Below are 12,500 nucleotides of genomic sequence, written 5' to 3'. Positions count from 1 at the left end.
AGGTGAATAAGTGCTACCGAGGACGATCCTGCCCCATCATCGTGCACTGCAGGTAAACCGTGAACATCTTGAATTTTAATCAGTAAGATAAAATATAAAAATAATAACTACGAAAGAAGTTTTCTGTTTTTTTCTAACATGCAATGGTCAAAATTGAAGCCACTTCTTTTCACAAAACTCTTCATACAGTCTAAATTACCAACATGCATCTTGGCCAGACAATTAATCTCACCTGCAAAAGTCACTCAAACCACCGAAACACTTCATACAAGTCTCAAAATGAACTTGTTCAACCAAAACACTGGCAACAAGTCTCACTCAGAAAGCATCCATTGTCAATCATAACACACTGACCTACAAAACACTAACAACAGGAAGCATTATCTAAATTTGATTAACTTTATCTTCGAAATGTGACAGATCTTTCATATAAATCAGATCAGATTAATCATTTCTCAGATCAGAATTGAATCATCTAGTCACGTGTGCACATCATATGTAAAAGTAATTTCAATCAATTTGTGAAATTGGCAAACGCTTTGACACATTTATGCAAATGATTATGTACAATTGTCTGCTGTTTCCTACATTATCAGTTGCTTACTGTATGTCATGTTGATTACAATGTATTACAGTTTACTGGTTCTCTGTTGCCCCCAAAACATCTAGTCATAAGTTCATTGCATAAGTCGCTACATGCAAAATGGTTGAACATGTAATAATGTGCAAATAATTTTTTCTACATGTGCATTACTTTTTTTTGTGTACTATGGTAAATTGATGAAGATATCTGTTATGATGTCAATAAGAAACTGTGAACGATTGTAGAAATGTACCAAAGCAACTGAGAAAAACTGCATTCAGCAATTTACTTGGAGATAAAAAGGTCCTGAAATTTCAGCGCTGCAATGCAGTTTTTCTCAGTTGTTTACACAGTAACACTGGTACGTGAGACACAGTGACCACAACTTGTAATAGAAGCATCAACCACTTGAAGCAATTCTGCTAAAATACAAGCACATTTCCTGCTTTACACTCAGCTTGCAGTTTTACAGTAAAACCTGTAAACATAAAATGTACGTAAATGTAAAAGGTTTTCGATATATTTCAGTCTGGTTGCTGCAAAAATGCAGCATATTTGCAATAATTCTGTTTTGAAATGTGCTGCAGATATATAGAGTTTTGCAGGTGGTGAAGTAGTAATGAGAAAAGAGTTCATGGATTTTGGAGAAAGTAGTCATTGAATGCATTTTGTGTAAAAGCAATGAAAAATGATTCATACTTTGGTCCACATATACTTCTGTTTCGCTGACTGCGTGAAGAGTTTTGACAGTGTGTGAATTGAAAAAAACTCCGAAACTCACTCAAACCACCAACACACTTCATACACGTCTCCAAACAAACTTGTTCAACCAAAACACTAACACCAGGGAGCATTATACATAAATGATAAACTTTTATCTTTAAAGCTTGAATGATTTTTCACATAAATCTCATAAATTCATTATAGACTAAGAATAACAGATTTTGACTTTATTGACTGTACGCAAGTATTATGTAACAAGAATAAATCAGAAATGCAGAATTTTTGTTTAATATAAATTACTATTTAATTTTTTTCTATATCATTGCATATAGTCATTTACTATAAATAATTAAGATAAAAAGTTGAAAAACTAATTTCTGAAATTTCAGTGCTGCAATGCAGTTTTTCTCAGTTGTCACAACGACCACAACCTGCATGCACCAACCATCTGAACCAATTCTGCTAAACTGTAAAGCACATTTTCTGCTTTACAGTCAGATCGCAGCTCTAAACAACACTTTTTTCAAAACACTACGCACATAGACGTAAATATTCTGCTAAGATGTTCAATATGTCTCAATGTGGTTAGTGCTGAAATGCACGACATTTATCATCATTCTGTTTCAGCTTTGACCGACGCATGTTGGCAAAAGAAAACAACTGTAATTTAGACCTGCACTCCATTGTAGTACCACTTAAATCCTCCAGGTGGCAGACATATGCAACATTACACCATCAACTCTGGTCCTGTCCTTTAATAAGATTAGAAATAAATAATATATAGAAATTTTGTTTCTATATTCAGATGTTGTCTAACATTTCCTATGTGATATTTGCATTTTAAAGCACTTTGTAAGTTTGTTTTTAATATCTCAAGTAGAATTTTTAATCAATTAGTTTTATTTATTAAAGTTTGGTTTGTGTTGTTTCTTTAGTGACGGTACAGGCCGGACTGGGACTTACATCCTGATCGACATGGTTCTCAATCGCATGGCTAAAGGTGAGCTTTACTGTAGTAATGCTCATATCAGAAGGGTTTTCACCTCTCTTGACAGTCAGTGTCACACTGCCTTTTTCCCACCATTATTCAATCAGTTTTTTGATCCCAACAAAGTGAAGGACGTTCAGATTAAGATTTGATCACAAGTTTAGACCTGATGTCTCCTCAATGTTCAATTTGTAAATCAGAGATTGAGTCGCTTTGTTATTTATCTTATCTCTTTATTAATGTGTGAAACTCATAATATCTTGGTCCCTTTGTCCAAACGTATGGTCTTATTTTGAATGTCAAATCCATCAACTGTAAAATTGTTATGGGTTAACATCATATTCATAAAAACAATATATTGACCTTAAATCCCTATATTTTTCCAGTGGCAGAGTTTTAATAAAAATAAAAAAATGGTTAAAGGCATCCAATATTTTGAAACATATATATGTATTTTGGATCTCAGCCAATGGATCGATTTTGGCCCAGTCCATTTCTGATCTGACACTTAAAAATATATTTTTTACACATAAACTTAATAAAATGTTATTATAATTATATATATTTGCTACAATCTGAATTGACAGGGACAGGATGTGAACTCTGGTCTCTCTACGGGGCCAAAGGTTAAAGTATTGCACGCTTTCTGAGGATGCATAAGTGTGCGTGTTACTGGTGCAATGAATGTGTGTTACCTTTTCTGCTGCAGGTGTGAAAGAGATCGACATCGCTGCTACGCTAGAGCATGTCCGAGACCAGAGGCCTGGGATGGTTCGCACCAAGGTCTGTCCAACTGTGTGTGCTGTTGAACTTCATGAGTAGATAAAGGTTACTGAAGAATGTGCCCAAAGTAGCTTCTGTCTCAGTGGAAATTAGAAGTGGAAGCTCAAGTTTTGTTCTTGAGGTGGGAACCAATGGAATAAAGGTTAGAGAAGAGGACCTGAACATATACGGTCACGCGATGAATCCCTCGGATCGAACAGCTCGGGGTGTTGGAGTTCTGTTGACTGACAATTTCGAAGTTGTATGTCTGAAGGAAAAAGTAGAAGGCTCTGAGAAAGAAGAGGTGGTGGTGAGTCTACGATCGAGTAGTTAAAAGACTGGTCAGAAGTTCTGAAGAATTTTGAGGCCAACGTCCAGAAGAAAGCCTAAAAGGCTTATAAAACGATGAGTTCATTGTCCCAGGCATTTAAGGAGGTTGTTAAATTTGTGAATTTTAAAGACAGATGTCCAAAGGAAAAACAGAAAAGCTCTTGTGTGTCTTAGATCAAGTAGTTCAGGAGGACACAAACTTCAGACTCATGAGCTCTTGAGGTTTCGACAAGGTGGAAGAAATAAGAAGACAAAATCTGAACAAAATAAAACGGATGCTCTGAGGCTTTAGATTCGATTGAAGCTCGCTGTCTACAGCAAGGAGTGAAAAAAATCCACGGAGGATGCTTTGGAGGTCTTGAGGCTCTGGGTTCAATCCTCAGCTGAAGATTAGTATTTTGAAAGCTGATGTCTGAATGGAAGATTTAAAAGCACCAGGACACAAAGTTTGTTTGTCTCAACCAATAGCTCAGTGTGTTGGAAGCATGTTTGGCATGTCTGAGGCTCTGGGTTCAATCCCCATTTGAAGATGAGTGTTTTTAAAGCTGACGTTTAAAGGAAAAAGTGAAAAGCACCAAGAAACAGAGTTCATCTCTCTGGGCATACAGCTCAGAATGGGGGATCTGGGTTCGAGGCTCAGTGACTTTTGAAGGCCACAACCCTAAAAGTGAGAAGATAAAAGCGCCCGGAGAAAAGGTTTAAATGTGAAGGGGACTTGGTGGCGTGGCTGGTTTGACAGTGACCGTAAGGCGCCAGTGGTGCAGTGTCTAAGGTTCAAATCCCGCCTACGGCCAGTACCCGGAGCTGAGGGAGGGGGCCGTGTCCCCTCCCGATGTTACGGAGAGGTACAAACTGGGGGTTATGGGATGGAAAATTAAGTAAACAGAGATTTTTAATAATGTTGGAGAACTGAAGAGTAGAGATGCACAATATAATTACTGAACCCAACAATTTTATTCAGCTTGTCCTTTCTTATATTATATCATTTAGTTCAGACACACCTGCCTCACGTTAGCTGTGAAAGGTAATTTTCTGTCCTAACATGTATGGCTTCTTGTTCCCAGGACCAGTTTGAGTTCGCCCTGACAGCCGTCGCTGAGGAGGTCAACGCCATCCTCAAAGCTCTGCCCCAGTGAAACCAGTATGACCCCGCACCCTCGCCCTGTCATAACTTGCCTTTTCTCTCTATGATTATCATGAAGAAGTGCTTCTCCATCTGCCCTCTGAAACATAAAGATTTAAAAACAATTTGGAAATAAGGTTTAGAATCAGGCGACTTTAAGGTTAGGACGGATTTTTAAATATTTGTTCAGGGGTTAGAGATGCAAAAAAAGAAGTGTTAAAAATGAAAGCGGGTTGGTTGTTTGTTGAAATTGTGCTACTGTTGGGTCATCATGTTTGTTTTTTGTCTCTCTTGTCAAGGTAAAATTATTGATGGGAAAAAAGTGTTAAAAGATCCCTGGTTAAGTACAGGATGTTTTGCAATGCGGTTAGGGGTGAATTCTGATTGATTGCACATCTGTAGCTTCCCTTCCTCTCTAACACCTGACTAACACCTGCAGAAAATAAAAACACCGTACCGTCCTTCTCTTTGTGTGCCATCATCACTGGATATAGTGTTGTTACCTCATGCAAATCAGAAAATTAAAAAAAAAAAGAAAGAAAGAAGAGAAATTGCTATTCTATGAAAAAAAGAAAAGCTATTTTGTATATGTGAGTCCTTAAATAAATCTTTTCGTGTTTAAGTGCTGCAATCAGCTGTGTGTCTTCTATGACTTAATGTACTTACAATAAACAGCTGTACACACAAACATATGCATAACAAGTAACTTAACTAAATAAATGCACTCAAATCAAAAGTTAAAATGAGGCTGCAGAAGTCAAAGTTAATCTTTTATGTTAATAATCTTCTAAATGTCTATTAAAAGACTTTTAAAATATGTTCGGTGTTTTAAGAACTACTGCAGTCCTTGTTGATTGTTGTTCCGACACATTCAATAAAACGTTTGTACTACGTCTGTCAAAGTATCCTGTTAAGTGTTGTATTTGAATTTAAGATAAAATGAATTAATCAGCTGTGTTGGTGAAATATGAAGTTCGTGTCGGGGCTTTTTAACAGTATGTGAAAAGTAAAAATCCATATGAAATGTTCACATTTCACAACAAATTTATGTTAAATGTTCTTTCTGTAAACTAGAAGTTTAACCCATTAGTTATTTTACTACTTATTCTCAACAAGTCTGGATAGAAGTTGCTTTATTGATATATTTTTTTCAAAGTATGAACACCCATATTAGGAGACATGGTCTTTTTTCCTCAACTGACTCAGCCAATCAATAATTATCATTAGTCAAATTCTAAAGTCTATATAGTAATTTATATTTTCCTCATACAATGAGTTTGTTTTATTTTGTATTTTTATTATTCTACCCTGTTCCAATATGTCTTTGTATTTTCTGTTTTCTGCGAACACACATTAACTGAGCGCATCATAAAGCTTCAGACGTTTCAGCAGTGGATGCTACTTTACGGTAAGTGTTACGACATAGCAACAGGCTAGGCTAACCAGCCGTGTAGGCCACGCTGATTTAGTCGCGGCTCGACTCGTACGTCTATATAAATACAGCTTGGGTCATACTAGGATATGTACAAATACTGGCCCACAAATCTCATCGCACCAGTTTACCTGCTGCTGCTGCTCCAGGGTTTAGCCTGGTCCGGACGACACACGCGGTCACTCCAGTCCCAGGTTTTATATTAACCACTTCATGAAATGGATGTTCAGTCCCATCACTTTTTGGAAGCATTTGTTTTAAAGAAACACCCTTTTTGCCCCCCCCCCCTTTCTTACAAATGAAAATAGCTTGAAAGAGGATTAACTGCGCAGTAAGAAAACATGCAATTTAAATATGGACCAAATGTGGATCGTCTCATCTCCACTTTCCAACACAAAGTCACGCCCTTGTTAATTGAAGTTGCAGCTAATGCTCATACCAAATACTCACAGGACACAAAAGGCTTCATTTGTTTTTCAGCAAACGTTTCGAGAGCCAAAGCATCAAAAACTCACTGGCTCCAACCTCTTTAATGTTTCCTAGTTTAGGTGCCGCTGAGATGAACCTGCTGCTGTCAGAAGTAAACACGGGACAAGTAGTGACTTAATGTCTTTTATTAGTTTGCATTATTAACGCTGGGGCATGAAACTCACGTAGCTCACTGGAATGTGCAGAATTAAAAAGGAATGAGTCCAATATTTCTTGGCAACGAAACACTTTTGGTGTTCGGCTTCACTTCCTGGGACAGATGGACTGCGATGGGAGCGAGCTACAGATCGCTCTGTGACCTAGTACTCCTCGCCTTCATCCTCCTCGCCAACGCTGTCGGTTCCCACCTCTTCGTAATCCTTCTCCAGTGCAGCCATGTCCTCTCTGGCCTCTGAGAACTCTCCCTCTTCCATCCCCTCTCCCACGTACCAGTGGACGAAGGCCCTCTTGGCGTACATGAGGTCAAACTTGTGGTCGAGTCGAGCCCAGGCCTCTGCGATGGCGGTGGTGTTGCTCAGCATGCACACGGCCCTCTGCACCTTGGCCAGGTCTCCTCCGGGAACCACAGTGGGAGGCTGGTAGTTGATGCCCACCTTGAAGCCAGTGGGACACCAGTCCACAAACTGGATGCTGCGTTTCGTTTTGATGGTGGCGATGGCGGAGTTGACATCTTTGGGCACCACATCGCCACGGTACAGGAGACAGCAGGCCATGTACTTGCCGTGGCGAGGGTCGCATTTCACCATCTGATTGGCTGGCTCGAAGCAGGCGTTGGTGATATCAGCCACTGATAACTGCTCGTGATAGGCCTTCTCTGCTGAGATAACTGGGGCGTAGGTTGCCAGTGGGAAGTGGATACGTGGGTAGGGCACCAGGTTGGTCTGGAACTCCGTCAGGTCCACGTTCAAGGCGCCGTCGAAGCGCAGGGAGGCTGTGATGGAGGAGACGATCTGTCCAATCAGCCTGTTGAGGTTGGTGTAGGAGGGACGCTCGATGTCCAGGTTCCTGCGGCAGATGTCATAGATGGCCTCGTTGTCCACCATGAAGGCGCAGTCAGAGTGCTCCAGGGTGGTGTGGGTGGTCAGGATGGAGTTGTAGGGCTCCACCACGGCCGTGGACACCTGGGGGGCGGGGTAAACAGCAAACTCCAGTTTGGACTTTTTGCCGTAGTCGACAGAGAGACGCTCCATCAGCAGAGAGGTGAAGCCAGAGCCGGTTCCTCCTCCGAAGGAGTGGAAGATGAGGAATCCTTGGAGCCCTGTGCACTGGTCAGCCTGAAAAGTTAAGCAGAAGGATTGTTGATATATTTGAACGTAAACAAAAAACGCACACCTCCCTCGAGAACTGCCACCAGATGCTGATTGGCTGAACAATGGTGTGGAAGGTCTGTACGGTTTCCCCATTAACAAACGCCACACATCACACATCCTGAGGATCTTGAGCTCACCAGCTTGCGTGTCCTGTCGAGAACGAGGTCGATGATCTCTTTGCCGACTGTGTAGTGACCGCGGGCGTAGTTGTTGGCTGCGTCCTCCTTACCGGTGATCAGCTGCTCGGGGTGGAAAAGCTGGCGGTAGGTTCCAGTTCGTACTTCATCTGAGGTAGAACGAGAAAACGGACTTACAGTGATGCGCTAATCAACAGGTGTCCACAGGAGCTTTCTCAAACTCAAAGTTAGCACCAAATACAAGATCTGTAATATTGTGTGTGCATTAAAGAAATGACTCCCCCACAATGAAAGGCAGCAGCGGACTCTTATTTAATTTTACCTATGACCGTTGGCTCCAAGTCCACAAAGATGGCCCTGGGAACGTGTTTGCCGGCTCCAGTCTCACTGAAGAAGGTGTTGAAGGAGTCGTCTCCCCCTCCCATGGTCTTGCCGCTGGGCATCTGACCGTCCGGCTGGATTCCATGCTCCAGGCAGTAAAGCTCCCAGCAGGCATTGCCCATCTGGACGCCGGCCTGGCCGACATGCATTGAAATACACTCACGCTGTAGAGAAAAGAGAAAGAAATCTCATTTAGAGGCAATATAGTATTTGTAAATATTTGTTAGAGTAAATGTTCACCTCTCATATAAAGATACACTTCGCATTTTGAAAGTTCCTGCTCTGTATCAATCAGCTCGTCCTCTGCAGTGCAGACACTGACCCAGATAACACGTTAACTCCTCAGAGCCTCTACACGAGATGGCCTGGTTTTATTATAAAAAGAAACGCCACAGCACAATCGTGATGATATTTAGTATTAATTTTACATGTATTAATAATCATGCAGTTATTCTTGCTTCATGCGTTCACTGTAGTTCTCCCGGTTTAATCGGTTTGCAGCTTAATAGGGTTGAAAGTTTTCCTAATCAACATCCCTCATAAAACAAATTTTTTGTGTGTTAAATGTCCGAAGTGCAGCCATTGATAAATTACATAAAATCAGTTGCAGTTTAATTTTACATTGATCAATTAATCGACTGATCAATCAAGAAAACAGGCTGAAAGCAGCAGTACAATACTGAACTTAGTGAACAGATGACGACTCAAGTCTTTATTTGTATATTGTTGTTTTTGGTCTTTTTTAAAGCTTAAGCATGTTTATATGCAAGTGTATGGTTGTATCTGCAAATGTGCATTAATGTACAGCTGCACAGATCTGGTGAAGAATCATTAACATTGCCATATTGAGTGAATACTTAAAAAAAAAATTTGACAGTCACTCCCTTCTGCCCCCTTGGACCTCATTTCAGTCAGTCAATTTAAAAAACATTTTGTAATGAAAGAAAATTGTAACAGTAAATTAACAGCTGTGTGAGAGAACAAAATAATGTAGAATCATGATTTAGATTTCTTTTTTTATTCAAAACTCCAACACAAATTGTCACAGCCTTAAATTTTTAGGGACGCCATCATAAATGTTTAGATCAATCTATGAGTCAACTACTAAATTAATCTGCAACTATTTTCATAGTCGATTTTAGTCATTTAAAAAAAAAAAGAATCTAGCTTCTTAAACGTGAATATTTTCTGGTGTCTTTGACAGTAAACTCAATTTGGATTGTGAACAAAGCAAGAAATTGGAGGTACGTCATCTTTGGCTTTGGAAAATTGCCATTGTGCACCATTCATCTTGTGGACCACATAACTACTCCAGTGGTCTAGAAATTGAACAATAACAGTTAGTTGCAGCTTTTAAACTTAATTTTCATTATAATCTTTATTAAAATCCAGTGTCATTCATGCACTTTCAAACACTGCACACTCGGCGGGAGTCTTTCTAAAATCCCTCGCCTCGGGCCATGATATCTTTAGGCCTGATGAATTGTGTGTGCTGAGTCACATACAGCGGCTTACTGCAGACCTGTGGTGGGTCAACTCTCCTGCCCCTCCCGACCAGAGGAGCAGCAGATCAGTAAAAGACACCCAACAGGGAGGAAGAGGGGGAAAAACACAGACAGGAAGAGGCTCCCGTCCCCCCTGCCCCCACACTGCTGCTGCTGCCGCCGCTTCTGCAGCAAAGCCCTACCTTTGTGTGGCGTTCACGGACAGGGCGTTATCTGATGGCGTCTGTGCACAATCGGCCACATGCGCACACGGTTTTCTACCGACTAACGTTCCTGAAACGACTTATTTTAACATCAGTAAGACGTTATTTATTCAACGAGTACGACGTTATTTGTAAGATTGGCGTAAGATAAAACCGACGCGTTTAATTGTAATTTTAGCGCTCATTTTTTTTTGAAACTGCGCCAGTAACGTAAACGTAGTTTGTCCCCGTTACACGATATTAACGTTAAGAAACACAGGGGATCGTGAACACAGCCACATATAACATAACGTCGGAGCCTTAACGTTATATGAACATTTGAATCAAAACTGAATATTTAACTATAAACATTGCGCTCTTTTAACACCAGCGACAACCTGATTCTTACTCACTTTTTTTAAAACCCGAGTACGAGTTTTTAAACGCATTTACGGATCAATACTCACCATTTTCTGACTGTTTTTCTCCTTCTTGCCGACGTTGAAGAATCGGTTGCTGAAGGCAGTACTGAGGGAGACGGCGGAGAGCGGGTGTTATTTATACTTTCTCGAGGAGGCGGGGCCAGAGTGACGATTTGAGTTTCTACTCGGCGGGAGCGAACGTTAGGCGCTGCTGCGTTCAGGTTCGGCCCGGAATATTCCACTTCGTAGAGTTTAGCTGCGTCACCCGATGGAAATTTGAATCGTTTATCTTCTATTGGAGGCAGGGCAGATGCTATAGCCCTAATAATTTGTGCCTCTTATATAATCATAATTCACACGTTTAAGACTTCTGTATTTATGATGTGAAACGAATTCTAGACGCATCCGAAATCAATGTAAGGAGACCACGTGTTGCAAACATACAGACAAAGCTGCGTGACTCCATTAACATGCAGAGAGAAGAGGAGAAAGGACAGGTTTTTGGGAGGAAAGGTGAGTTATGAGCATATACCGTATACATAAATAAATACATATAAAATGCAATATGGAGAGCCCTTTTTGAAGTGCAGGCACAGTTGTATTTAGTGTATGGTTGTATTTGTAAATGTGAGTATGAGTATCAATGAATGGGTGCAAAGATTTGTGATATAGAATGAATAAACATGGCCATATTTGTGTGAATAAAAAATAGTCCCTCCCTTCCCCCTCTGCCCCAATGGACATTATTTAAAAAACAAAAACTATGGATGTCGAAGGACAACTTGTTTTTTTTTATTCCGTTTGAATTGTGCTCTGAATTACAGAAATTATGTCAATTTAAAAGATCATTTTGTAAGTCACACGGGATGGAATTACACGAGCAACCTGTCTTGCTTGTTCTTTCGCTTCGCGGCTGATAAAAGGACCAGGAGTCACTGGATAAAACATCAGGTGAGCTAACGTTACCATGTTGGTGTTGGCAAAGTATGTTGTGCTAGACGAGATGCAGTTCACTGAGCAGTTTCACACAAAACTAAATGCTACTACAATAAACCGCGACTAACTGAACTTGCAAAATGATCTTTATAATTGACAAATATCATATGTGTAGGAAGGCTAAACCAAAGTTAGCCGGCTCGGCTGGTGGAAGCATCTGGTGCGGCTTTCTCTATGGGCCGCCACCATGACCGAAGGAGGTGGGGTTAAAGGAAAAAATAGTGTGCTTGCATTTGTGGGGCCACACGATGCGTAAGATCCAGGTAATGTTTAGGTGGAAGTCACTGAGCAGCTTTTATAGGAATGAATGGAGCCCGCCTCCAGCGCCATGTTCAGTTCTCTTTATACATCTGTGCTTGCATGAGGTTCTTACCTACAGTAGATGGCGGTTGGCACACCCCCACTTAGGAGAAGCAGACAGGTGTCCTGACATATAAGCGAAGCAATGTACTGCTCTGGACGGGGCAGCAGCAAAAGGTGTTTTAGCCACCTAAAAAAAAAAAAGCTCACCTTAAAAAAATCAGTATAAGTTTAAGTGTACGCTATATTTTGAATATATTCATCGCTTTACCTTGCCATAAAACAGCCCTTTATGACAGGAAACCAAAGCTGTTATAGCGCTTTCAACGAAGCCACCAGACTCCTTTTAAAAAAAAATTTAATTTTAGCTTGCAGAATGCAGGAGTTGTTGTTTTGAACTATCCCTTTAAGTGATGCTTTTTTTATTCACTATTTTTAATAGTGTTATTTCAATTAACAGTGCGTTTGTTATTTGTATTGCTGCAAAGCATGAAAAGTTACACAGCAAATTTGACTAACTAAATAGTATCTTGTTTTCTAATCCAAATAACACAACTGAGACGTCAGCAGGACGTGCTGTTTAATTGCTAGAATACCCAGCTAAAACTATCACTACAGGCTCTATTTGTTGCACTTGAATTCACTAACAGTCTTATTTGTGATCCCACAACTTAGGAGAGAGACTGTAGGAGAAGCACCTGAAGGCAGCTTAACTCTAATACAGTGGCTCCACTATATGAAGGCTCTCTCTCATACAACAATAACACATTCATTCCATTTAATTTATATTCATGACTAGTCAACCTCATTAAACATATAACTGAAATGTTTGCCAAT

At 40.4% G+C, this 12,500-nt stretch overlaps 2 protein-coding genes across 3 annotated transcripts in view; one reads left to right on the top strand and one right to left on the bottom strand.

Annotated features, from left to right (window-relative positions):
• The window catches only part of LOC119896304 (receptor-type tyrosine-protein phosphatase-like N), a 19,084-nt gene extending 13,940 nt beyond the window's left edge, over positions 1–5,144 (top strand). The window contains exons 10-13 of one of the 2 annotated variants that reach the window (XM_038709750.1): positions 1–52; positions 2,242–2,306; positions 3,004–3,077; positions 4,451–5,144. The exon at positions 1–52 is cut by the window's left edge and continues 2 nt beyond it. In XM_038709750.1, the coding sequence (XP_038565678.1) occupies positions 1–52; positions 2,242–2,306; positions 3,004–3,077; positions 4,451–4,522 (263 nt within the window). In that variant the 3' untranslated portion in view covers positions 4,523–5,144. The remainder of the gene's footprint in view (positions 53–2,241; positions 2,307–3,003; positions 3,078–4,450) is intronic. The other variant, XM_038709751.1, reaches the window with a different exon arrangement.
• A 1,393-nt stretch (positions 5,145–6,537) lies between these two features.
• LOC119896303 (tubulin alpha chain-like) lies at positions 6,538–10,474 on the bottom strand. The gene is made up of 4 exons (XM_038709749.1): positions 10,413–10,474; positions 8,200–8,422; positions 7,878–8,026; positions 6,538–7,704 (listed from the first exon to the last, which is right to left on the bottom strand). The coding sequence occupies exons 1-4, from the start codon at positions 10,413–10,415 to the stop codon at positions 6,730–6,732; spliced, it is 1,350 nt and encodes a 449-aa protein (XP_038565677.1). The 5' UTR covers positions 10,416–10,474; the 3' UTR covers positions 6,538–6,729.
• Between the last annotated feature and the right edge of the window lie 2,026 nt (positions 10,475–12,500).

This window comes from Micropterus salmoides, unplaced genomic scaffold (assembly GCF_014851395.1).
Source record: "Micropterus salmoides isolate LMB-PRFRI ecotype aquatic unplaced genomic scaffold, ASM1485139v1 Ms_hic_scaffold_912, whole genome shotgun sequence".
NCBI lineage: Eukaryota > Metazoa > Chordata > Actinopteri > Centrarchiformes > Centrarchidae > Micropterus > Micropterus salmoides.
The sequence above is the reverse complement of the archived record's forward strand: the minus strand, read 5'-3'. Positions and strand labels throughout refer to the sequence as shown.

What these genes read in the sequence shown, in the direction of transcription:
- LOC119896303 (XM_038709749.1), bottom strand. An exon ending in CTTGGAGCCAACGGTCATAG is followed by an intron (nt 8,027 to 8,199) that starts GTAAAATTAAAT and finishes GTTCTACCTCAG; the next exon opens with ATGAAGTACGAACTGGAACC. An exon ending in TCGACAGGACACGCAAGCTG is followed by an intron (nt 7,705 to 7,877) that starts GTGAGCTCAAGA and finishes TTAACTTTTCAG; the next exon opens with GCTGACCAGTGCACAGGGCT.